Source organism: Bombus pascuorum, chromosome 1 (assembly GCF_905332965.1).
Source record: "Bombus pascuorum chromosome 1, iyBomPasc1.1, whole genome shotgun sequence".
NCBI classification, from domain to species: Eukaryota; Metazoa; Arthropoda; class Insecta; order Hymenoptera; family Apidae; genus Bombus; species Bombus pascuorum.
Window position 1 is genome coordinate 32008937 of NC_083488.1, and position 26561 is coordinate 32035497.

The window sequence follows — 26561 nt, forward strand, 5'->3', positions numbered from 1 at the left end:
AAAAATAACGTAAAAATAAAGAAGAGAATATTGCTTGCTAATTGGATTCTCTACAAAATGAGATAACAGAATTATAGAATATATTTCTCAAATATCATGTAATTTATTGATCTAAAATTGCGCAAAACCTAATTTTGGTTAATATTTATTAAAACACTGAATACAAGAAATTATCAGGCTTCAAATGTATTGATCTATACATGCATTGTATAAGTATACTTAAACAATACAGTCTGGCATTTCCTTTCCTTAATCTTTTTATTCTTTGCATCCTAATTCTCATCTTATATATTGCAATGAAGGTTTTACAAAAGTTTTAAAAATATATTTGTTTATTTTTTTCCTATTGCAATTGTATCTTGTATACCAGTATTTTTACAAACGCTCGTAAAGGAACTATATTATATATTTTATGTTGCACAGTATTCTAAATATTTTCGATTAATGGCACGTACTACAAAAAGAAAAAACTACGAAATACTTAAATTGGAGGATACAGAAAAATATCCCTATAGTTTTATTTTCAAGTAATGACATTTTATGATACGCGTAAGTGATTTGAGTATAATACTGCGGAGACGGACGCTCGATCATTAAACCGAAACATTATTCAGAGCATTTTATTTGTAATGAAATAATCTATTCCGACTGATATGTAGTATTTTTCAGTATTACAAAAACCATACTGATTTTCTTAAGAAAAAGTTCTTTGAAAAGTACACTGAAAGTTCGCAGTTAATAATTGATAAAACGATTGATACGCGTATTACTGTTATTGCTGTAATATACTATAACGATAAAATGTAACAAACAAGCACAGAAAGACAAAGAAAAAGATGTTCTACAGGAAAACTCTTGCAATTTCTGTTACTGTATCATTCGACAAAGATGAACCGTGTGCTAAATAACGTAGTATCACGCGAAATATTTGCTCGAATCGTTCTTCCATCGGACATCAAAGCGCAATTTGCAACATAAATCCGTTTTCTGCGTGTCGCATCGTTCATCGATCGAAACATTCTAATATCCTGCCACCGACAAGTTTCATATTTCTACATTACGCGACGTCTGGCTCCGCGATACCGTGGAATACAGAACGGGGCAATAGAACGAAATAATACCGTCGCTTGTTGTGTTCGATCGAAGAACAGAAATCACTGCTACGTTTTCATATTTCTTCTTTTTTTTCCCCTCTGTTCTTTCATCGAGCACCGTGGAACAAGCTACTAATTTCATTTGCATGTACGATAGAGAAATTTATTACGCTCGTGTGTGACTCGCACTATCATACGAGCTCGTTACGCCTTCGATGGCGTTGAAAAGTGATGGAGGTGGAAAAAGATGTAAAACTAAATGAATGGTATTGCGCTTACGGGTTTTATGGTAGTAATTGCGGATAAATAAAGTACATTTTATCTACGGAGTTAATTTTCTCTCGGTACTTTATAATTTCAGAGTTTGCTGCGATAAACGATTAATCATTTCATTGCTTAATCGATGTGATACAAAGCAGAAAATATAGGAGGATTTAATTCGTTTGAGATAGAGCAAGCGAGTCTGTTTAATTTGTACGACATTAAAGAATATCCACGCGTGGAAGACATAGTCGTATAATTTAACTCGATGGAAATAAAATATAAATATAATTTACGAATATATTTCGAAATACTTTGAAATCATAAGTTAATTCACGAATTCCATAATTCGAGGCTGTACCCTCAAAAGGCAAGGTTCTGCTTCTATTCTTTTTACCTTAAAAATGAACTTTTTCTTTTCATCTCGATATTCTTTTCATCCCTTCTTTTCTCAACGATGCATTCTAAACAGAAGGGGGGAAAAAATTCTCATTTTCAGGACGTTTCGGATTTAGTTGGCCCAGGTGAAAGAATGGCTAGCTTGCCAAAACTCGTGGTCCTCCTTAGCGGTCGGAAATATAACGCGTCGCCTTAAAAGGGTGGCTCCGCGGCGCAGATAAGAACAAAGTGCGAAAATTTCTCCTCGTTTCTGTAGCGTTGGAACCGGTGGCGGCACACGAGATAAATGCCCTCCTTAAGCAAACGCTCTCGAGGCTAGATTCGAGGATAGCGTCGGCTCGTTTGACGGTGTTACCGGAAAATGAAAAGTAACGGCATCGAGATTTCAGAACGCGCGCATCAGGCCACTCTGCGCCTCGAAAGAAACGGTGGGGATCGCGTTTAGAAGATAATCCCGCGTGAAAGGGGTTTACGTTGTTTCCCTGCCCATCTTCAATATTTTCCTTCGTCTCGCATTTTTGTCTCATTCCTTTTTGCCTCTTCTTTCCTCGAGAAAGCTTTCCGCTGAGTCTTGTTTATGACAAATTGTCTAGAATTTCGTTATCTCGCCATCAGAAGAGTTACGTGATATTATATTTTCGGACGTACTGATACATACTACTTGCAAATGAAATTATTCACGTAATTAGTATGGGTTTTTGTATATGTAGAACTTGTTGTCGATTAAAAAATCTTGTTCGTGTGGATCGTGCGTTCATGCGCTTACGAATCGAGAGAAGAAAATACGCTGTGCTGGAGTTTTACGTCAACTACATCAGAAATTCTCTTTATGGTGTTACTTATTTATGGTTGCTTCTGATTCGCAAATTTGAAACTACTGCAATAAATAGAGCCTCGTTCTAAATCTTATAAAATACGCATGGAGATAAGCCAGGAGAGAAAAGAAGCGAAATGAGAAGCGGCTTCCTGAAATATTAATAAGAAAATAGCAGAAAGTGCGAAGTTAAGCGATTAAAAACTTATTCGTTGATGTTTCTGAAAGAGTTATTACTTTTGGAAACAAAGGAAGAACTTGTCAAAGGTATTAATTCTTTTAAATTATGATTTTTTAACTAAATACTTCTTTAAAAAACGACGAACGAGTCGATGAAAATTAAGATAGTACCAACAAGTTTCTCAACTCGTTCGTAAAACTGTAATATTTCTTCTCGATGAGCCGATTTTAATGAGCCGAACGTAAGATTTTAGTACAGCATTATACGTATAATATTATTTGAACGTAATATGCAAAAAAATGCCAGTATGGTATACTTCGATGATATCTGCTGCAAGGGACAGCCAGAGTAGCATTTGTCTGACTACATATTGGTATATACTACTGTCGTTTTATTTTATCGGAGATACACGCAGCGTTTGTAACATTTTGCAAAAATTCTTCGCAAGAGCTTTGCGTTTTTCACATTTTCATGTTTTCGTTGGCGTATGTGGAAATGAGAAAAGAAAATATGCATAGCAAAAGTAATAGGAAGATTAATTAGACAGCCGCCAAGTGCATAGGATGTTGAGAATGTGGAAAACGGGATGAAGTTGTCGCATTCGTGATGAAATTTTTTTTAAATCATATAATATATTACGGAAGCGACGAGCTAACTTAGTCGACGAGATGGAATAATTCGGAGTTAGTTGTAGATAAAACCACGTAAAATTTGAGCATTCCTGAAACAAGGAAGAATGTATAACGAGACATAAAGGGATGCCACAAATATGACATTATCATTTTGCTATATCTAGAGGAACGTAGAAAAGCGTAATTTTGAGACATAACTGTTTACACCCTCTCAGCGAAATTAATTAAAGAAGTGAAATTTAGTTTGGGCAACTAATTTCAAACTACAATCAATTTTAATGTAGTTTATACAATTTTCAAGTTGAAAGTTTCGTTATTAAAGTTAGAAAACCATTTATAGCGTACTAACGTTATCCATTCGTAGCTCTAAGAACATGTCTATACTTGTTACTCATAATAATCATTTATTAATACATACTACCTATACGTATTATCCACATAGTGACACAACTTATACGTATACTTGTATTTCCAACTATCTTTATCCGACTACATATTAGTTGTTAGAATTACGATTCTAAAAATGAGTTACCAAATATTTTCCCGTAACAAATCTGAAATTCTGTGCAAAACTAATTATCTTCGTATTATTATACTCGGTATACGCTAGAAAATTCTAAACGTCATTATTCGCAATTTCATCCTAGACACTTTTCCACGCACTATTACACGTGAAACGGCACAAAAATTCCCATAAAATATCAGGATCTGTTGTTTACGAAGCAATTTCGTGGGACAAATTCCAAATTCTATACAACTCGACGAAGCAATTTCGATTACCTTGCGGGTGCACCGGGTCGAACAATGCCATTTCCGTGTCGATTGCGCGGCTGTTTTATGGTAACTTCCAGCATTTCAGTTACGGAATTAGCTCTCGGGATACACCACAAAAGATGATCACAAGGCTTTCTGTGGAAAGCGATGGATAGCGAAAAGCAGATATCTTGCAGGTCACGAAAAATCATCTCGTATTGTCATCGCGTCTTCTTCCCCTTCTACTTTCAAAAAAAAAGGCGTTGAAATTCTTACGCTTACCGTGGACTGTACACATATACAGGTCTTAGAAGGTGGAACCACCTCTTTACGGCTCGTAAACTTGCCAATGCCCGTGCATTACCTGAGCTCCGCAGCCATCATAACTTTCCTTCCTTTTATTCCCTTGTATGCTCCTCTATAAAATATCTAAACGCCCCCGCCTAAGTCGAGCCGCTACTTCACTACGTGGACAACATCCCCTCTGTCGCCCATGACCTCGTGAGTTGAACACCTAGATATATCATGTGAATTTTTCCACGTGGTCCTTTGCCGCTTCAGGGATCACGATTTGTCGCGGCAGATTCTCTCTCAGACGGATATCTTCCGACCCGTTATTGCATTCATATCCGCGGTTTCCTTGAGAGGGTTGTATTTACGTCGAGATTGCTGAAAATGAAAAGCTGAAGGAAAGGTAAGGGTGGCAACTGTGGTTTTTCTTTCCTCTTTTTATAGATATACCTTTTGCTCCTACGTACAGTTATAACGGTTCAGGTAGACCCGAGGAATTTGAGAGATTTTTTAATACGGTACACGAGGCGCAGAATTCCCAGAAGGAGGAGAAGATAATACCAAAAATATAATTGGTATTATTTAATTAATATATGAATATGGAACTTTTATCCGGCCACCTGGAGGCGGACGGTAGATTCCATTTCCAAAGTGATCGCGCCGGTTGGTGTATTCGAGGAATAAGCTTTTATAAAATTAAATCTGTGGCGGATGAGGAATGTATCGTTATCTTTAACGCGAGAATGATTGCTGCTGCAACCGTCAAGTTTATTTAGAATAAATAATTTGGGTACAAATATAATCGATACGTCAATAGACGTTCGTACAACGTATTCACACAGATAGAAGAATAGACCGCTCGAGGATGACTCGATAATAGCTCGCTAATAATGATTCGTAAAATAACTCGGTAATCGCTCGACAATAATTCGCTCGCGATCGTGTCCGCTTATTTATACCGGTCGGGGGAGTCGACGGATTCAAATTCGTTTTGGAACGACGGTTGCCCTCAACGGTGACATTGTTTTTGCCTGGAGATAATTTAACTCTAATTTCGTGTGTCTAAGCAGTATCCGTGATTCGAGGCACAACATGAGTCGCTCTCGCTTCGCCTCGTCCTATGACTCATGTGTAGCCACAAATTTTAGAATTGTTTTTTGAAAGTATCGGGGACAGAATGTTTGTAACTATCAGTAGGTACTAAGTAGACCTAAGTTGTAGGTATAAAATTGAATAAAAATACGTATGGACTTCTAAAATGAAAAACAAATATTGACAGAAGTTTCATTGATCGTATAAGTTCTATTTCGTCATTTTAAAGTTTTCAAAATAATAAAGTTTTCTCAAGACTCGTACCGTACGAATCGTTTTGATCCTAGGATTATCGAAGTCTCAGAGTCTTCAAGATGCTATAGTGGACAAGGTTCTAAGGCCACTGACTCGCCATGATATTCGAGATCCCACGGTTCTCGAAGTGTCTGGGTGCCCGAGATTCCTAGATACACAAGGCGTCAGGAAACACTCAGCAAGTAATACGCCAGAGGCTTACTAATTTCATAATTCTCTAGTTTCCTAGTCTCTTATTCAGCGTACCCATAGTTCCAAGTATCATTATGAAAAAGCTACAAAATTCTGCAAACACTATAGTAAATGGTAAACACCTATATATTACTATTACACTAGACTGCCGTTCATGCATTCGATAGACAATTTTAATTTGTACGATACTGTTTCCAGGAAAAGATAGTAGATGCTAATTAATAATTAACCATTATTTTTTGGTAAAATTCTCAGATTAATATCGCAAGTTCATCAATGTTTGGGTTTATAAACAGTAGCATGTGTGGCGGCAGTCGACAGGGAAAATACCACCACTTGACACTAACTAGCGTCGGATGACGGTAGCGCAATGGTTAGCGCCTTAGGTTACGAACGTTCGGGACCCCGGTTCAAATCCCGGCGACCGAAGTCCGATTTTTCTTCCGCGGCATCAAAAATGAGAAAAAAATTGCAGCAGAACCCCAGCAGCCGACATCCTATATTCGTAGCAGAATCTGTCTAACCCTACACAGCAGCAGCACCAGCACCATCACCACAACTAATACCGGCAAGCGGCTACTATAAACAAATAGTACTACCTCACATGTATGCACGTAATACTTGATAGAAAAATTGACGTATCATCAACCGTTATTAGAAATTGTTGTGTCACTGCAAGGATGAAATAGTAGACAATTTCCTGCTAGATAGTGGCAAAGTTAAAATCGTTTAACCTTCTCGAAAATAAACAGAGCCACGAAAGTCCAGTAATCTGCGACAGTAGTGTAAGGACCCACATCGGGTTGACCACATCGCAAAACTTGGCCCTTCCTTTGACTCTGCTTCATGGGAATTCCCACTGCCTTCTCATCTCCTTCTTTACGGTTCTTCTCGTGAGCAACCTTCGTATCGGATTTACACAGCCGGCGAGACCGCCAATGGAAGCTTCTTTCAGGCGAGTTTCAAAGAAGCTCTCAAAGGAACTCACCGTGCTTTTGACGGTTCCGAAGTTTCTGCCCCGTGGACCGACAGTATAGAGAGACTGTTCCGCCAAGACTTGACCGGAGAGCCGCTACGAAAGAAAAATGACCTCGTCCTCCCCTTGTATCGACTGCTCGAGTAAACGTCGCGGTACCTCTGTGTTCGACGAAAATATGTGTCGAGAATCGTTAATAACAGAGAAGGTTTAAGAACGTTGGCATATAACATTTTAGTATTTCGACTTTCGATGGATTGTGATATTGCAAAGATTGGCACATGTTCATGACGTGGGACATATTTTGAGATTCAATGATCCGAATGGAACCTTGTTTTAGGTCTTCAGGTGTGTTTGTACGTTTTGTTTAAATGTACAACGTAATACAACGAGAATATTTAAATAAAAAAGAAATATAAATAATAAAAGATTCGAAATATCAATGAAACTTATAAAATAAAATAAATTTACACTATTTAAGATTTTATTTTCCATCATCTGTGGTGTTAGCCGAGATTTAGAATAAATTTTCTAGCGGTAGAATTTCGAAGTGGAAGTAGTACGAATGTAAAATTGAAACGACAGATTAAGAACTTATTGTTTATGTTATTTTCTTAAGATAAATGTATTTTGAGAATTGAATATTAATTACGTACTTACACGTATGTTATGAGATTGAGAAATTTGTAACAAGTAGAGTTGACCAGTTAAACCTCTAACATATTAAGCGTTAATATTGTTTTCGATTAATGAAAGCCTCGTTATTATTAATTCCCGCATAAATCATCGGTTCCTCTATAATTGCATCTTTAAACAGCCCCGTTTCGATGACGTAATTTTCCACATGGTGACACATTCACCTAGAATCTATCTTTCATCGTTCATTCCACAGGAAGTTCGCCAGAAATATTCCACTCCCTAATCGGATTATTCTCAGTTTGCATTCGACGTAGTTCGCAGGCCTGAGGTTTTAGCCACGAACTTTCTTACTATCGGAAGTTCATCGCGTGCGCTAATGCCAAATCTTTCTAACTAACGGAACAGCGTTTACCTTATGATTAATTATAAAGTGATAAAAAATGATAATCTTTCATGCAATTAATTTTCATCCTTAAAGAAAATGGAAATTAACTTTTGTAAATAAAATTGCTACACTAATGAAATTAACTGTCCTTTGAACTAATTTTCATCTACATTACTTTTAGTATGAAATATTTATTATTTGAGTCGTTCCCCAAAATTTTCTCTTATAACGTTCAAATAAACTTTACAGATTTAAATAAAGATTAAACTTATAATAATTCTTAAACTATTAATACGTATTATTCTTATATCTAGTACTTTTTCGGAGGAGATAACAACAAATAGACGAAGCAACGATTCTTTAAGCCAGTTAACTAATATAAAACAATTTATAACTCTTTAAACTCTTTAAGCGAGATATTAACAAAGGATTCGGATTCCACTGTTTTACGAGTTAAGTTCAAAATTCCAACGTCGAAATTGTAAAGAGAACGTGAAATGTGGATTTCAGGTCGCACATCGCTGGGCCCGTTGCTTCGCGACGAAAATACCAACGGGAATCTGACTGATGGTGACGACGAGTTGCTGGAATCGCTGGTGAAAACAGCAACGAAGACACCGGCAACGAGAACAACGCCGAGGGAACGCAAGAGGACCAGACACGCCGATCGTAAGTCTTGTAAGTGTGATCCCCGCACCCTGCACTTACCCTCCCTTCTTCCGCGATGATCGATCTATTCATGTTCTTTCTTAACAAGATCGATCGTTTAATCGGTTCCTTGCCGATTCATTTTCGGCGTCTTCGCGTGACGTATTTATGGACCAATCTTTTCGAGGACTTGTTGGCGTAGAGATTCATTTTGAAAACGATCGATATTTTGCGTACACGCGTTGTCGTTGAACTCTAAACGATGACGATTAAGAAATAATTATACGTGGGTCGACGAGAATCTGTTGACAATTTTCTCATTGCATTGGAAAATATCCAAATGTCCTAAAGAATTATCCTAACTAATTCAAAGGATTAACTTAGAAGCAAAAGATATCTATATAATTTTTTATCTATATAATTAATTGTTCATAAAGTGTGCAAATAACTGAAGTTTCATTGAAAAGTATTAATGTAGAGTTTTTAAGTGATGTACGTGTTATCTTTGCGTCTCATTTCAAAACTCGTTACTTCTGCGTTGTTATTCTGTGTGTTATTCTTAAATTTTCTCGCGAAGCATCGATCTCATGCTCGTATTTATCGTGTTAGGAGGCGTTAGGCGATTTCTAAAGATATCTACGAGGTTCGATTGAGCGGAAGGTTCGATGAGCAGGTTCATCGATTGGAAATCTTCCGAAGCGGGAATTCATTTTTCATCAGGAGATCGTGAAGCTCGATTTACTGGTTGGGTTGATTAATCGCTCTCCGGATTTGAGAAGCGTTTTCCCGGAGATTCTAGTTTTCTAGCGGAAAACGCAGATTTCGATACGATCGACCGTTGTTTGCAGATAAATAATTGGCAAGTTCGGGAAGTGATTTCTGGAAACTCGACCAGCGATTAATCTACCGGGATTCGACCAACGAGACAGTAATTCGTTGACAACTTTCTCGTTGTATTGGAATTATGGCGTCATTTGTCATTTTCATCTCTTCTATTGTGAATTTTGTATTAAATATATTACAGAATCTGAACGCTTAAATTTTTAGTAGAATTATGTTTTTAATAAAATAGAATTTTTTTTTAAATATTTGTTCAAGTTGATTGATCGTCGATGTTTAAGCATAGAAATTTTTATCTATTTAGATTATATCAAAAGATATGTCGCTTCCTTTTAGTACTAATTTCCATATGTAGAATTAAATGTTGATTTTTTTTTTTTTTTGCTTCATGTATCTTGTATGAAATCTATGAGAAAATGAAAATTTTTTGAAATGGTCGATTTGTCCGAATCTGATTTCTCGTATCCAGTGACGATACGATGTATCACAGACAACAACAGACACGGGCTTGAAGTTGCACCAACATTAATTAAGAAAACATCATAGAAGTTCGTAATCCTCCTCAGGATTCCTTCATTTGTATCCTCGGAGAAAATCCTCTCCCTTGAACTGTTCTTCTTGATCGTGTTTATCCAGTGGGATAATTTTATAGCGTACAATTATTAGCAATTTCCATCGTTTCAAAGAGTTATTTTGTTACCTGTATTAACGATTACTAGAAAGTCAATTTGTGACTATATAATTTAAAAAACAATTTCATTTACTGTTTCTATTACTTAAGGAATACATAAAGGTTCATTCGACGTATTATATTCGATCTATTTTTGCTGATTAACTAGGCAATTAACTCATCGATCATATTACCAATCTTTCGAACATAATAATTGTTTTATTTAAAAATATTCTTTTAAGCGTTGTTTTATTTGTGTTGAAAATAAATTATATTTATATCTGTTAACACAAAAGTTTCAACACGTTAACATTTACGAAATAGAACAAGAATTTTCTCTGAATATTCGAGCAATTTTCATTCAGAGATTAATTCGTAAATAAAGGAAACAAATTGATTTCTAATACTAATAAGCTTCCTGATTTTTCATGATTATTAACTTCTATTGCACTATTAATTTATATTGCAACCAGAAAACAGACAACGCCAGTCATAATTTCGTGAGAGAAGTTATCTGTTGGTGAAATCAAATAAATCTGTCTTCAGGTTTGATGCCGAGCTTTTAATCCTTAAAAGCGTCCGGTAAGGCGGGCAGATGTCGACAAGTCAAAGTGAAACAGTAACGAAATCGATTCCTGAAAATGTTAGCGCCAGTATTATTCCTGCTTTATCCGTGGAATAATTTATACGTCTGCAAATGGAATTCTTGGGAAAATTCCTCTAAAACGATCTAGAACGATCGGTCCATAAATAAAGATTCGCGAGACGCATCGATCTGTAAGCGGAAGTTCGGAGGCGAAATTCGAAACGCCCACGATCGAAGACAACATTAACATTAAACAAACTTCGATCGTTAGTTCAATTTTCTTCGAGCACCTTATTGGCACCGATCTTCCTTCATCTTTCCTTTCAATCTCGCATAACTGTACATATACGGGGTATGAAAAAGAGTCAGCTACATTTATAAGGTGTGATTTTACGCATCAAGGTAATGAAAAAGGTTCAGGTATTGATACGCAGCAATTCAGTTACGACCAAGTTGTAATTGTAAATTAAAAAACAGACTTATTGGAGAAAATGGATAGCCCACAGAAAGGATATTTATCTCTAATTACTTGGTACAGTCGTCAAAAATTAGAAATTCTAACCACTGAGCGATTTATGGCTGTGGCACTGGCTCGTGAAAGAATTTAAACACTTATCACAGTATCAAACTTTTATATATTGTATCATATAAAATATTTTGAAATTTCCTTAGTGACATGATTATATCGATGTTTGAAACTAATCTGGAACTGCATACAAAAGTTACAATTATTGTAAATATATATTGAATAAAATAATTATTCTACGGCATAAATAATAATTTTAAGCATATAATAACTGTTAAAGATAGTCCCACTTAAAATATCGAGGCTTATTGAAATAACTGTTTAAATACTTTTACCATCTCTGCGAAATCTATACTTTCATATTTGTTTCAAACTCCATCGATATAATCGTCTGGTCTCGTTACAAGATTAATGAAATATCAAAATGTTTCGCATAATACACATAATACATATATTTAGAAGAGATGTCTATAAGTGTTCAGATATCTTCGCGTACCACTGTACGTGGTTTTCAATTATAAAAGATATTCGGAGAAATTGTTTGTTAAGAAGTTTGAGTAAAACTTGTCTATTTCCACCGGTGGGAATAAATAATCCCAGCTACGACAAAGTTTTGATCACCATGCGTCATGCAGGCCACGTAGGTTTCGCAAGTTTTTCAAGCAACATCTGCGGTGGCAGTTTTTTAAACGGCTTTCCACGAAAATGAGACGCCCCCACAGTTTGGTGAAAGTGTCATTTGCATTTTATATTGCGGCCATTCACAGTTTCGGGACACACGGTTCCCGGAGCGTGCTGGTCGCACCGTTTTTATAGTTGAACGCGTCAACGTTTGAAAAATCCACCGAATTCTCCTCGTATCTCTGTTGAAAACGTCTTTTTTCGGTTTATTGCCGGGTGTTTTAAGAATTTCGTTTTCGAGGTTACAAACGAGTGTGCGAAAAAAGAAAAAGAAATAGAGCGAAAAGGAACGTAATGCGAAGTGGCGAATAAAATGTTAAAATGTCTTTCGAGGTGTGGCATTTTTGCTGTGAAAATGAAATATAACCGTGATACTGGCCACGGCAATCAGTTTTTGATATTCTCGATTTTTATGAAACTTCATATAGAAAATAGAGAAATATTTGACTTCCTTCTAACGCTTGTATTCGAACGATGCTGGTAAAATATCATTCCCAGCAGTTTTTAAACAACTTTTTTTTATGTCCAGTTATTACATCGAAGTTGGAATATTTACACTTTTGAAAAATACTATGTAAATTAGTATTCGTATAATAAGCATTTACATGTAGCATATTCCTAATTTCTACATAGTTTATACAGAAAAATTAAAAGCTTAGAAACAAACTCATATAGAAATATTTACATTATCAATATTGCTATAGTAACACCGGTAGGGTATATAAAATTAACCTTCCTAGTAGTAGATTTATAAAAATGAAAGATTCTAAAGATTCAGATAATTCAGCAATACGTTAAACACGATAGACTGTACGTAGAAGGATGTAACCCCAGACAAATATTCCGATTTCTTCCTCTTCTATAAAGAAGAGTCAATTATTATTACTATATGTCACCGATCAATACTGTGATTTTTTAATCAAAAACAAGGGTAGATTTTTATCAACGGAACGTATAAACGTTTCTTGCATCGTATAACGAGGTATTTGCTGCACGCACGCGAGGGTGCAAAGGGATAGAAGATAACGATTAAACATTGCATACATACCGCAGTAAAATAAAAAAAAAAAAAAAAGAAAAAGCAGACATATCGGCATAGAGAGAAGTTCGTAGTGCGTGCTTTCTGTGAAAAGGATATACGGGAGGAAAGCAAATAGGCTACGATTTCAATTCCTATGCCACACGTCGCGCCGTTTCGAACGATCGATGGAAGAATGAATCTCGTTCGTGCCACTCATAATAAAGTCAGGATTTACACTTTATGGATCTGTCTCTTCTTTTTTTCTTTTTTTTTTTCACTGTGCAACCGACAGACGCATAGTTCGGATTTTTTTTCCGTTTCTGCAAATATTTATTCGTCTATCTGAAGGAAAAGCGACAAACATTTCAATCAGAAGTATCGTTTGGTACTTGAGTCGCGTTTATAGATCGTTTAAGTAAAAGTGCTTAGTGAAGTGGAAATTAAACGTACGTGTTCCTGGATCTTTAACCTATTTACCGTTGATACGTTCGTAATAAAATATAACGCAGAGTTGATTTTATATCGTTTCGTTACGCGAACTATTTTCTCTCATTTATTACGTGTGCAGTTTTTTATCAGTTACTTCCATTTAATGTTGATATTATAAAAATTGTCGAGATCTTTCTTACATAATAACCTTTTTAACAGAGTAAATATTATATAATCGTATAACATATACGTCATTGCAAAATAATGTCCAGGCTATTAAATTGAAAAGGAATGTATTGTAACAATAATATCAGTCTATAAAAAGTATAATTGAAATACTGAAGCCGTTGATACGATATGTATAATTTCATAAAACACGTAGAAGGAAGAAAATGACATTACCTGGAAATAATTTACATTTTTTAAATTGAAGAGAAAAGTATTATAGCAATGATATCGTTTCATAAAAAGTGCAGTTAAAATGCAAAAGGCATCGACACAATAAATATAGTTTCATAAAATACGTAGAAGGAAGAAAATGATATTCTCTGGAAATAATTTCCAGCTTCTAAATTGGAAAGAAAAATTTAATAACAACGATACTAGTTCTCGTAAGAAGTTAAAAACGCAACGATTTAATGTAAGCAGCAGTCATTAGAATACACAGCGTATTTGGTCTTGTCCGAGTTAAGCTCGGGGCTTATGGAAGTTTCTGCGCCCCATCTCCATTGGCGTAATATAAAAACACCACTGAGAACCTCGTTATACAAGGAAACATACATTAGCGAATATATTTCCCGTGGAAACGTGTTGATTCTCTCCATCCGGCAACAAAACACAGAAAATTACAAACACATGTAAGAGACTTGATCCATAATGCATCAACGACGTTGCATTAACGGTGAACGCGTTAGGGGTAGTTGCCGTACGTACAACACATAGAGTATCAAATAAAATAAATGATATAATAAGCTACGAAAAGAAAAAGAGTCAGATTGGGCAAGAAAGAATGAGACGAGGAAACTAGTTGCGTTGAGGGAAAATAACTATTGCCATTGTGTTAGCATGCGTATATGTAATTCAGGAGGCGTGCTTTACACCCAGTGAAACCTCCATCCTCGTTTCCCCTTTTCTTCCTCATTTCCTTCCCTTTGTCCCGAATTATCTAGTTTAAGGTGGCGTAGCGAGGGGTGTGGTGATGGCTTGACTACACGTACACACGTACAGGCGCACACGCACGCAAATGCTAACTGTGCGAAAGTTTTAACTCGAATCTACCAAAAGGAAATATTTTAATTTTCCGAATGGATATAAAAATTCTCATTAAATACGATAATTACTACTATGGATTTGAATAATTATTGTAATATCTTTTCTCGCTCTTTTATCGTTCTCTTGAGAACAGAATAAAATAAGTCCACCTTCTCGTCTCTTGATTTCGATGTTAAAATAGTTCAGAAAGAAACTTGTTCGCCAATATGAGTTTCCTAATAAATCAAATAACTGATTATTTTTGGAACTTTCGATAGAGTACAAAAATACATTCTTGCAACCAAATAAAGGGATAGTTTTAGTGACACACAATATCACAACATGGGATATTTACGTCATTGTTTTCGCCTGTGGTCCTTAAATATAATTAGCTGCCATTGTATCTCTATCGTTACACGAACCGAGGCTTTTGTACAGCGTAATATACAATATACATGTGTTTGCGCACGTGTGTAAATTAAGTACGTACGTACGTGTATAAATATAAACTGGTGGCGGTTGCTAACGGGGTGGCCTAGCCTTCTTCCCTTCCTCTTTTTTTCTGTCTGACAGTGAAGCGGTCGCGCACCCGGGAGAACAACACCACGCCGGAAGGGTACCAACCCTGAAGGGCTACCGATCGTGACCGACGCGATGAAGGTTCGCTGGTTTTTCGATTAAACGCAACTTTCTTTTTCTTTATTTTCCATCCTTTGCGTGTAACGTGTGTCTCTCTATCTATCGTCTGTTCTTCCTTTTTCAACCGCGTGTTTCATATTTTCTTTCCTCTCACCTTGGAATGCCTTCTTGCTTCTTTCTGTCTGGGTATGCTTTGCTTGTCCTTTGCAGCATGCGTCTCGCTGTATATTTGCGACACGAACGCAATATTTTAAGGTTGACGTTTTATCTGTTGATTGGAACGTCCCTTGGCGAGACTCGCGATTTATTCATCGTTACTTTTCGTTTGGTTCGTGTTCGATGACGATATAATTTTGCTGGGCATGCCGAATGAAACTTTTAATCGAGATATCGAGGTCTGTTTGAAATTAATGATAGATGGACAGAAACGAAGATCGCGATATTTATCGAAGGTATATTGGTATTACACCGCGGATGTTTATGCTATCTCATATTTTTACAAACGTAATTAAGGAAATGAAATATAAATCGAAATTTATTTCGTCTTCTTATAATTTCGTATGTTGTGTGCGTTTGCTACATTTCTATTTTATAAATGCATGAAAATCTGCAGTCTATCCGAGACCGTTCATTTAGATCAGTTGATTTTGAACAGACCTTAGGATCTATTAATATTCCAGATGTTCTGTCGGAGATATTTTGCATGTGCTACATATACATACATGTTACGTTCGTACAATTTCATCCTATTGATCGTACGATCTACATTTAGATGACTTTAAATATATTAAATTTGGTTAAACGTAGTGACGTCCGATTACTCGTAGACGTCCGTCTGTTTCTCAAATTAAATCAAAAACATACTTTTTGAAGACTAAAATTCATGTTCTGTCGAAGTGGTCACCACTTCTAAGAAAATTCTACATCTGATCTTTTAGTTTTCTCAAGCACCGAAGCCATCGACAGCGTATAGACAAAAGACTGGGTCGAAGGCAAACCATAAACTATAGACAGGCGACGATGGCTTCAGGGTTTTCGGTTATAGGGTAACACTGCTAGCGTGCGAATTTGGATCAGCTCAATTATATTCAGATTTGTATTTACGCTTCAGTATTTAAAATATATATTTTCTACCTTACGATTTATCCACGCGTTCCTTTGTATTCACATACATCTAATAACCTCAACATGTTCCATAATTTTGTGGAGGATGATTAAACGTGCTGGTGTATACTGACGTCAAATGTATCTAAAAATATTTTAAATATGTAATACGGAACACAAAGTCAACCGTAGTTTGCTCGATACTGGTCGATATAAGAACACTCGATACTAACCAACCGATTAAAGATCGATTCGCTCTAAAGACTGTTTCCAAAGTCTAATTACTGATCACTATACACCAGCAACACGTTTAATCACCCTCCACAAATTGGTGACCCCGACGTGATTCATGTGCCGCTACAATTTTAATTTTCACAACTACATCTCAAGACCTATCATCGTGTAATTTAGATCACAAAGACGAGTAAGCCTGTTACTCATTCGAAGGTTAAGTAAAAAGTTCAACCGCCATGTGTTACACCTACGCTTTTGTGGCAGAAGTTTCTTTGGCTTGCAGGGGAATTGCAGGACCTAAATGCATTTACCTCGGACGGACTTTTGCCCTAACCAGGGCAGTTCTTGCCTTTGAAAATTCACCTCGAAGAACAACCTTATCGGTAAAAACTGTTCGGTATCCTTAATTAATTAATAATCCTGTCCAAAGCAAAGTAAAATATTGCCTACTTCTTACCGAGATTAATCGAAAGTGAGATACTCGATCATAATGTTGATCATGGAGTCGTAAAAGGTTTCATTATCGCTTCAATTTATTTGTAAATTGCATGTCGAATGCGTTATTGCTTCGTGTTCGTGTTCTGACACGTACTTAGAAATATTTCGAAATACGAGTATGGATATTTCATGTTGCGATAATTAAGTTGGTTCGAAAGACAGGATAAATTGAAATAAACGACAAAAGAACGATTTGATCTTAATTTATAGACGTATATCTGAGTGTACGTGATGAATCCTTATTTCGATGGCTCCTTCTAGTCGCACCGTATGATTACATACGTTGCACGCGCTTCTATCATGCATTTGTATAGAGAGAAAGTGATAAACCCGTGGAATGTTGAATAATTCAAGCGGCGCGCTTGTCGAAGGTGTTTTCAACGACGTTTGATTTACACAGGCGGGAAACGATGTTAAAACATACTTATCTGCTTGAATTTCATTCTAACAAAACAATAACAGTAGCGCTTAAAAGCGATAACAAGTTTAGAGAGCAAAGTAGACGCCTCATTTTACCTTAAGAAAATCAGAAAGCAATTATACTAATCGAAAGAATCATTGAAAGAAAATTACGATAATGTCGTTTCGTTGGAGCAACGACAGCGACGAGTATCGAGAAATAAGAGGAACAAATTGCCTATATCTATATATATAGAATTATATTTTACCATAAGCTACATTGCTTTTGTAATGAAGCAAATATTGAACTCAATTACCAATGAATCAATCCACTTAGGGTAAATGTGGTTTAACGTTATCAATAGCTGGATTACGTAGTTATCTTACGTAATACGATTCATATTGCCATTCGTATATTTATGTAATGTTAATATACAATGTAATACGGTGTTCGTATAACTATCAGTTTTGCCTTCTAATCATTTCGTGAAATAATTCTGCTTGTGAATTACGTAATAAGCGTCACGTACGAACCCGAGGGAATATATTACGGAGTCTGTTAATACCCCTAGTTCTGATTAATCCTTACAGTGTATTCGTTGTGAAAGGGAATAACGAATCGTTGGAAAAGGAGATCGGTCGCCGGGAAACGCGACGGAAGCAACGACGATACGCTGATGCGAAGAAAATCTCGCTCGAAGATGCCATCCGCGTGCTGATTAATTTCAGACTTCGTGTTAATTACTTTCCGAACTGATAATTAAATTTTAACTAGCTTTATTTATGGTGGTAACCAGGAGAAAGTAGTATAGGCACGAGAGGAACGTCTGGAATAAATATCAAACAAAGTAAAATAAACTTTCAATTATTTTGTAAAATCACGATAATCAATTACACGACAATTAAATCGATCGATCGTACGTATTTTATGTTCTTCGATCAAAGAAATTTATCATTCTGATCAATGGTCATAAGTATCCGGACACTTTAGTCGTTGCATGAATGTTAATAAAATATAGAAATCAATGAGAGAAACATTTATCATCTCACAAATTCACCAAAAAATCTATGATAATAATCTAGAAAATTAATAACACTCTGTATATCAAATTAAATGTTCTCAATCTTATTACCTCATTAAATGGCATTGCACACTGTTGTCGAAGAACATAGGAAAATATCAGGGAGTTTTCGCCTAGAGCTATGTACATCACTCGTACAACACACACGCACACAATCAATCGAATTACCATCGATGTATGATACGATGGCGCACACTTTTGACACACATACACATACATATATGTATGCACATACAGGCATATCGAAAGAAGCAGCGAGCGAACTAATTTCGTTGGTATCGATCCTCCTTCCCTGTCGCGACAAATATTTGCTAAGTAGCTCGGATGGAGTGCGGCCGTGGACCGATATACACGATAAACACAGTTCGGCGGTGTCTCGTTAATAACGTGATCACGGAGCGTTCTGGTGCGTCCCGACGCGCGCGGCACACGCGTTACGCCGAATAAATCGGAGCTATATGGATCCCGTGCTTGTTAGACAGTGGAAGCACCAGCGATTCGCCCGAGCAACATTAAATTGGAAGTCAACGACGCGCGAAAATCGGCCAATTCGGCGGATCAGAGGATCCATCATTACGAAAAGAATGAATCTACGAATTGACATTCTCTAAAGAGTCACTGTTGAACGTGTTGTGTGGTTATCGTTGGCGGCGATTTGGGGTTCTGTTTCATGTACGTTAGATAGACACGAGGTCAGGTGTGACGTGTACTCGTGAATCAGAATCAATTTCAATGGTTTCGCATCGAAAAGTTTATTTTATGGAATTGGATGATCGCTGGCAAAATGTAACGTTTCGTCTTATTTTTGTATTACAAACTAGCAGCTATTTTGCTACTAGGAAGAAGCAACGTATGCGCGTTATATCGTATTCGTAAATAATTTGCAGTAAATTCGATTTTTCTAATTCGAGCTACGCAGTGCGTTTGTCTAGATGCCTATGGATAGTTGCATGGTTACCTTTCGTTTCTTTATTCGATTAGTTCCTATGTTATTTCATCGTGCCATCGTGGATAGAATCGATCGACTTGCCCAAACGAATTTCAGATTTCGTGTTTGGAATGCATTGAGAATAGAAGAAGTGAAAGCAGCTACTGTTGATCAATCAAATTGGTTATACTCAGGAAGTGATTACTTTTTCAGTATAATCTTCGTTGGAAATTTTGACAAAATTTTAGAAAAATAATACTTCCATGGAATTATACAGGTATGTCTTTAATCGTAAAGCAAATACATAGTATCGCATCAAATTCTCATCGAATGTTCATTAGTAGAATAAAATTGAAAATGTCGATAATAATTCCAGTGCTCTTGGTATGAATATTTGAAATGACAATTTTGATTATGGCAAAATTATTAAAATATTTTGTGCACGCGAAATCGAAAGAACCTTTCGTATAATTTCAACGATTTAAATTAACGTCAAATTAATTTTCTAAATTCAGAGAATACCTACATTTAGAATACTTGATGAAATCGTATTTCTTTGATAAAATATTAAATACTTCAAGCGATATCTCGATAATAACAATCGTCAGCTTTGAATTTGAAAATTATTCGATTTATAGGTGGCGAACGCGCGTCATAATTTTCTAAATGCATTAACCAGCATTCATAATTATATATGCAAGTGCGAGTTGTTCATTTTCATTCCGTTAACTGCGGGTTCGCGTCATGTTAATAACAAATGTCACTCGCACTAACACCATGAATCAATTTTCGCTTGATCAATTATTGCGTGAAACGATTAAATATCTAATATTATAACAATACTTCCTAGTTGTAGCACTAGCACATATTACGGTATGGATCGTGATTATCAGAAACACGTAGGTATCATTAATAACCATTCGTTTCTTCCATTAAAAGCTTGTGTCATGCAAGGTACTTCAGCCAAACCTACGAGAGAGGATCCTCGGCGATCTGGAATGCCTTTGACCCATGGTGTAAATAATGGCGTGAAATGATAGCTTAATTATTACATTTCCTTTGGTTCTACCGCATGCAACACTATTTTGGAACGATTATGTGGAATGATATTTTACGTGACTTGTACAGCATTATAGTTTGAATGTTTTAAATTGACGAACATTACGTGTAAAGTAAAATTAAAATACTTTTCCTCTATACTATTTAAGTATATAAAAATAATGATATTGATAATACCGATGTATTGAACGTATTGTATTGATACGTACGAGTGTTAAAAAAGAAAAAGAAAGAAAATTTTAAAATTGAAATCATTCTTAATTAACTCCTGTCAACGTATCTATGTATAATAAAAAATTACACGAAATGTTCTAATATTTAAAATTACCTGCATCTTTTAAACATATTTCTAACAATACTACTTCGATGTAGACAAATATCAATTGTGTATAATTCACAGTGCGTAGAACGCTGAAGAACGGCCTCTCGGAAGAGGAGAAGAAACACATCGCCACCTACATCAAGGGCTACTGACTGTGATAAAACTCGAAACCTGTAGCTCGTCCACGAGAAGAAAGGAGGGATAGTAACACGATCATCGAATCTTCGGTCGGACGTTGATCACACGACCAGAACATTGCGATTTCACGGAGGCGCAACCAACGAACACGATGAAACTCGGAAGAATTAAAAAGCCTCCCTATGGAAATCGCATACACCAAGGTTATATGTTAAAAGAATTATATATACATATACATATATAGATATATATACACGCTTATATATATATATTTCTATCGAACTTTCTGTACGTTGGCAGAAAGCTATCGTTTTTATCAAATTCGTCGGTGAAGACGAAACTCGAGGCCTTCCATTCTATTTTTCGATCTTATCGCTTCAACTGTCGTTCGTACTTTTCCAAATACGATTCAATATCCTAGTTGAATAAACCGTAACGGGCCTAAACCTTTATAGTTAAAGACGATCAGAGTTGAATTTCGCAATTTTGATACTAAGAGGTGTTTTCTAACCAATTGAATTGGTCAAGTTTTATCAATTTAATAGATTTTTGATTGTACGAATGGTGAAAGATGACGAATAAAAGTAAGAAGTTTTCTATCGGTTCACAAGTTGGTACGTGCATATGCGTTAAGTGGTAAATCATTTAATTTTAGTCATGTATATTTTTTAAGAATTTTCCTTAAGAAAATGTATACATATCGAGAAATATTTTATGCACTCGACTCTTCGCAATCGCGATAAAAATGACCGATGGTGTAGCACAACGAAAAAGAAACAGATCGAGATGATCAGTCAGACGGCTCACATCTCGTTTCGTACGACTGCTGGCTTGTAGGCGACGAAGCGACGAGCTTACGGGTCAGCGTTTCGCATGGCGAACGAATGCGACGACTTTTGAAACTTATATCCTCTCCATCTTCTTTGCGCGGAAAAAAAGCGGCATGAAAGAAGGAAAAAAAATGGAAAGAGAAGTTTTCAGATGCATCTTCCGCGGTGACAGTTTCTCGCGAATAAATGCTCGTACGCGAAGAGGAGAAAGCATTTCTCGAAGCAATTCGCTTTTGCAATATGGAACGAGAAAATTATTGAAATACCCGCTGAGATGCTTCTGCATTCGAGCAAACGCTTGAAAGTTCGAACGACAGCGATGAAAAATCGGACAATCTTATCGAAACGTGCCTCAAACGACACTTTTGATCCGTCGATGAAAAACTTTGAGTTCTCTCTTCAGGTTTAAAGAAAGTTTCGAACGAAATTCAATGAACCATTCGATGATACGAAACCGTATCTTTCGTACGTATTTCTTTTTCTCTTTTTTTTTTTTTTTTCTGTCGACGAAGGAAGAAACTAGAAAACGAACACGAGAGTTTATGAACGTGAATAGCGATTTTATTTCTGCCGATATCGTAGGTAGTGAATTTCGGATACCTAGACGGCGAAAATTTGTAAACGGTGTGATTTGTTCGACGAGAGGAGAAACTTAATTAATTTAATCATCATCTTATTATCGCGCTGCGTGATGTTGCGCATGCGCTATTATTGTAATTTTCTGCGGAAATGATTCTTGAAATAAAATTGAGAGCAGCAATAATGAATCGTCTTGTTTATTTAGTGTTCCCCATTTTTGTTCCTATTCTTCCATCCAATTTACGAAATTGACCCTTGATTAATGTAGCATAGGATTCGATCATAGATGATCTACAACGGTTTGGATCGAGTTAATCAATTCTCGAGTACTTCGTTTTAATTTGTATTTTACTTCCAACAAGAAAAGATCAATGTTTATGTAACGTTTCTACATTGTATAGTCCCAAAAATAATTCTGCTTTGGTGTATAATCGTTCTTTATCTTTATTTATCCTTATTTGACTTGTACCTTACTTGTCCTTATTTACCTTCAAAAGCGGATAAAATAAAAATAATTTCAGAACAGCTCCATGATACCTTCAAGCACGTACTAACCAAAATTTCCTGTATAATCATTCGTAATAAAGAATTTGTCGAAACGAAAAAAGAAAGGAATAATTTCATTCGATTGATCGCACGAGGTAAGACACAATTCAGAATCGAGGCCTTTTGCTAAAATCTACTGACTAGAAAAAGGGAAAGGTTGGTGCGGTATACGAATCAAACAAATTCTTTTATATAACAAACTGTGCTCGAGACACACGATTTATTATTAACCTTCGTCCAACTTTAACAATATACAATATAATGTAGTAATAAAAACGTATCAGTTAAAAGTGTAATAATGATAGATCGTCGATCACGGGAGAAAAAAGATCGCGTTGCTTTGCGACCGCCACTCATCTCCACCACGTAACATCCTCGAGGTTATCTCGCGGCTTCTACTCTATCGAGTTCCTCTCCACCAGTCTTGGATACGTTTCTCGCGTGAAATTCGTGGCTGAGAATGCCGGCGGGGCTTGTCGATGCTGGTGAAAAAGGGGGTAACTGTGTGTATGTGTGTACAATTAAATGTGTGTCGTGTGTGATACGGCATAAAAGGCAGGTAGGGGCGGGGGTGGACAAAAAGGAAGAAGCTTTTTCGAGAGAGGGACAGAACGTTTTCGCGTGTGATTTTTAGCACCGTTACATCGATGCGCTTAATTAATACGCTAACATCTATAGTCGTGTAGAAAAAACACTTTCTCTGTCTCTTTCACATTATATCACCCTTCTTCTCTTTCTCTCACTCCCTGCCGTTCTTTCCCTTCGTTTCTTTCTATCTATATTTGTATAATTATATTACGTTAGAACAGCCTCGCTTCGTGCCAGGTTTTCGATCGCTCGACCAGTCATGTGTCTTTACGCCACTCGCGAGTTATCACTCTCGGAAACGTAAATTCCCGGTTTATATAGTTGGAACGTGTCCCTGAAAGCTGTATATCTCCGATGAAAAATGCGCCAGAGCATCCTGAGAACATCCTTAACACGCTCGTCCTTTTCTCTTCTGTCTTATTTCTTCGCCTCTTTTCCATTCTTTTACTCCCGCGTTATTATTGCGTTAACAGATTATTTCGTCTTTTCTTAGAAAACGTGTTCATCGACAGAGGGATAAACGTCTCGAAAATACAAGAACATTCGAGGACCTAATCGATACATCTCAAGAGGTAGTTCTTTCTCCTTTCTCTCTACCGAACTTGATTTTTTCTCTCTTAGAACTTGGTTTCGTTTGTGTAGAAAGAATGTGCGACATTCTAAGCCTGGCTTTGCGATTAATTCTCGCAATCCTTCCAATTACTCGAGCAAGCTCGTACAGACTCGTAATCTTCGAGTTTCTTCCTTGGACAAGAAGAGGAATCTTAGTAAGACGAACTGAACTGCCTTTGCACTTTTGATACTCTTTCGGTCAATTTTTCGGTCCAGTCCCTCTATGGAGTTCCTATGGATACGGAGTTCTCAGACGCTTCCTTCGTTCCTTCGATCGACGACTGGCCACTGTCCTCCTTTCACGAGAGAAATTCCCTAGCGAAGAAGAGATCCGTCCGCGCTTCTCTATTTTTTTCTTCCTCAAGCTTGAAAGATTCGCGTGCACCGCGCAGCAGACGCGTCGAAAAAGCGGATGTTCATGTTTCAATACAGTCCACGGGACGAACGATCGATCAATCGATCGATATGACACGGCTGCGAAGGGTTCCGTGTTCAGAGATGTTCCTCGCGGATCGGACAAGACTCGACGAGACGATTCCGCGTGGATGTGAACACGTGGTGGCGCGAGACACGACGCCGTCGGCGACGCGGTGCTCGGAGACGCGGCGACGCGGCACGAAGACTTCAGAGCTCGTCGTGTTTCGGCCCACTGAACTCGTCGTGGGAGATGAAGCCGTTCTTGTCCTTGTCCTCGTGCTGAAAGATCTCCTCGACCAGCTTGTCGTGGTCAACCATCATCTTCTTCATCTCCTCGTTGTCGCCGACTCCGCCCTGCTCCGCCTCGATCATTTGTTTCCTCAGGTACTCGCTCACCTGTACACAAACAAACACGTTAGCATGGAACGGTAACGCGGTCAATTAGACTCTGGTTCTCTTTTGCTTTTGCGATGTTAGTAAAGAGAAACGATCGTGCGAACTTCTTTTTCAAGTTACATACGTATGAATCAGAATTAGAAATTAAAACGATCAATTCCATTTTTTAGAAGTTTCACAAGTTGAAGTGATTTTAATAACAAGGTCCAAGGTAAATTAAAAAAAATTGTTTAAATACTTGTAACGCTTTTATGTTTCTTTACTCTCCTATTTTGGACGTGACCGATATGGCTTTTAAATGATTCGTAGGATGTAATATTTTATATATATACCTCATGCATAGAATCCAAAATTCTGTTTCTTTTTTTTAATGTATTTGTTATATAAGGTATATGAGCCTATTTTCATCGATTTCATGAGTTTTATATTACTTTGTTACTAAAAGGTAGTATTTCAATTAAACGTAGTAATAATCAATATATTTGGAACATTCAAGAGAATGGTAAATGTATATTTAATTTTAATTGGTAATGTGGAATGTGAATTGACAGTGAAAGATTAAAAAATGTAAAATTTGATTCATCACGTCTTAATTCTCCAATCTCCAATTTTTTATTAATGAGTCATGTCGAAAAGAAGCTAAGCGGATGTTGAGTTAATAAATGAAATAAAGATAAATTGGAATATTCGATTAGAAAGAAGCATGTATATGGAGTTTCTTGTGTCGAAGTTAAATTTTTTCTTAAAAGATTGAATTTTTGATTGCCATGATACGAAACACGTTAAGCAGTTAAACGTAGCTTCGAAATGCACTGATTACTTTTAATTAAGTAATTTAAAAATTTATATTCAAATTTTTCACATTATTTTTCATCATTATTTAATGATTTCAATACGTACGAAAAATAATTCAAAGGAATAAATGGAAAGAGGAGAATTTATCAGTCGTCAAAAGGATTTATTCGCTCCAACATTTCTCTACATAAAATACAATTTGAAGCTTTATAACAGTGCATTTCAAGCTGTCTTAAACAGGGTAAGCATATAAATTCGGTGCGCGAACGTGTTTTTATTTATTTAAAAACTCTTTTCTTCTGCAATAAGCCAAAAGGGATGAAAAATGCTCGGAACTATGTTTTTAAATGTACTTTGACGCAATATATCCACGGCTAAAAAGTTGTCAGTCGCACAATATTTTTAAATGATTAAAACGTATCTATATACGCGAGGAAATAAAATACGAAAAAAAAGTAGCAAAGGATTAGTCGCTCACGTTTGTTACACGTTGAAAACAGTAGGAAAAAAAAAAAGAATATAACGTTACGAGCTTTACATCCCTTTCCCTCGACACAATGCGCACATGTTAATCCTTTGCACTTGCACGCCAGAGATAAAGCTAGCAGCAAGCAATGCCCGTGATTGGCCTTTGATCCATACAAATTTTATGAGACGAGTGGAATCGTCGAAACAATTTTTTCTATCAAACTGTTCCAGCATATTTCGAATAGGATTCGTTAATCCTCGACCATCGCATTATGGATCAAGTAGGATCCCCTACAACTCGAGATGCGTTT

The 26561-nt window shown here is 36.5% G+C and overlaps 2 protein-coding genes across 4 annotated transcripts in view; one reads left to right on the forward strand and one right to left on the reverse strand.

Moving 5' to 3' along the window:
• LOC132910477 (FH1/FH2 domain-containing protein 3) overlaps positions 1–22612 on the forward strand; it is a 248971-nt gene extending 226359 nt beyond the window's left edge. For 2 of the 3 annotated variants that reach the window (XM_060966218.1, XM_060966210.1), the window contains 2 exons: positions 8475–8642; positions 20960–22612. In XM_060966218.1, coding sequence (XP_060822201.1) covers positions 8475–8642; positions 20960–21033 — 242 coding nt within the window. In that variant the 3' untranslated portion in view covers positions 21034–22612. Of the gene's footprint in view, positions 1–8474; positions 8643–15189; positions 15277–20959 lie in introns of all 3 variants that reach the window. The other variant, XM_060966223.1, reaches the window with a different exon arrangement.
• Positions 22613–23157: 545 nt separating this feature from the next.
• Positions 23158–26561, reverse strand: part of LOC132910573 (FK506-binding protein 2) — a 122334-nt gene continuing 118930 nt past the window's right edge. Inside the window, exon 4 of the mRNA XM_060966345.1 lies at positions 23158–24987. Coding sequence (XP_060822328.1) covers positions 24799–24987 — 189 coding nt within the window. The 3' untranslated portion in view covers positions 23158–24798. The remainder of the gene's footprint in view (positions 24988–26561) is intronic.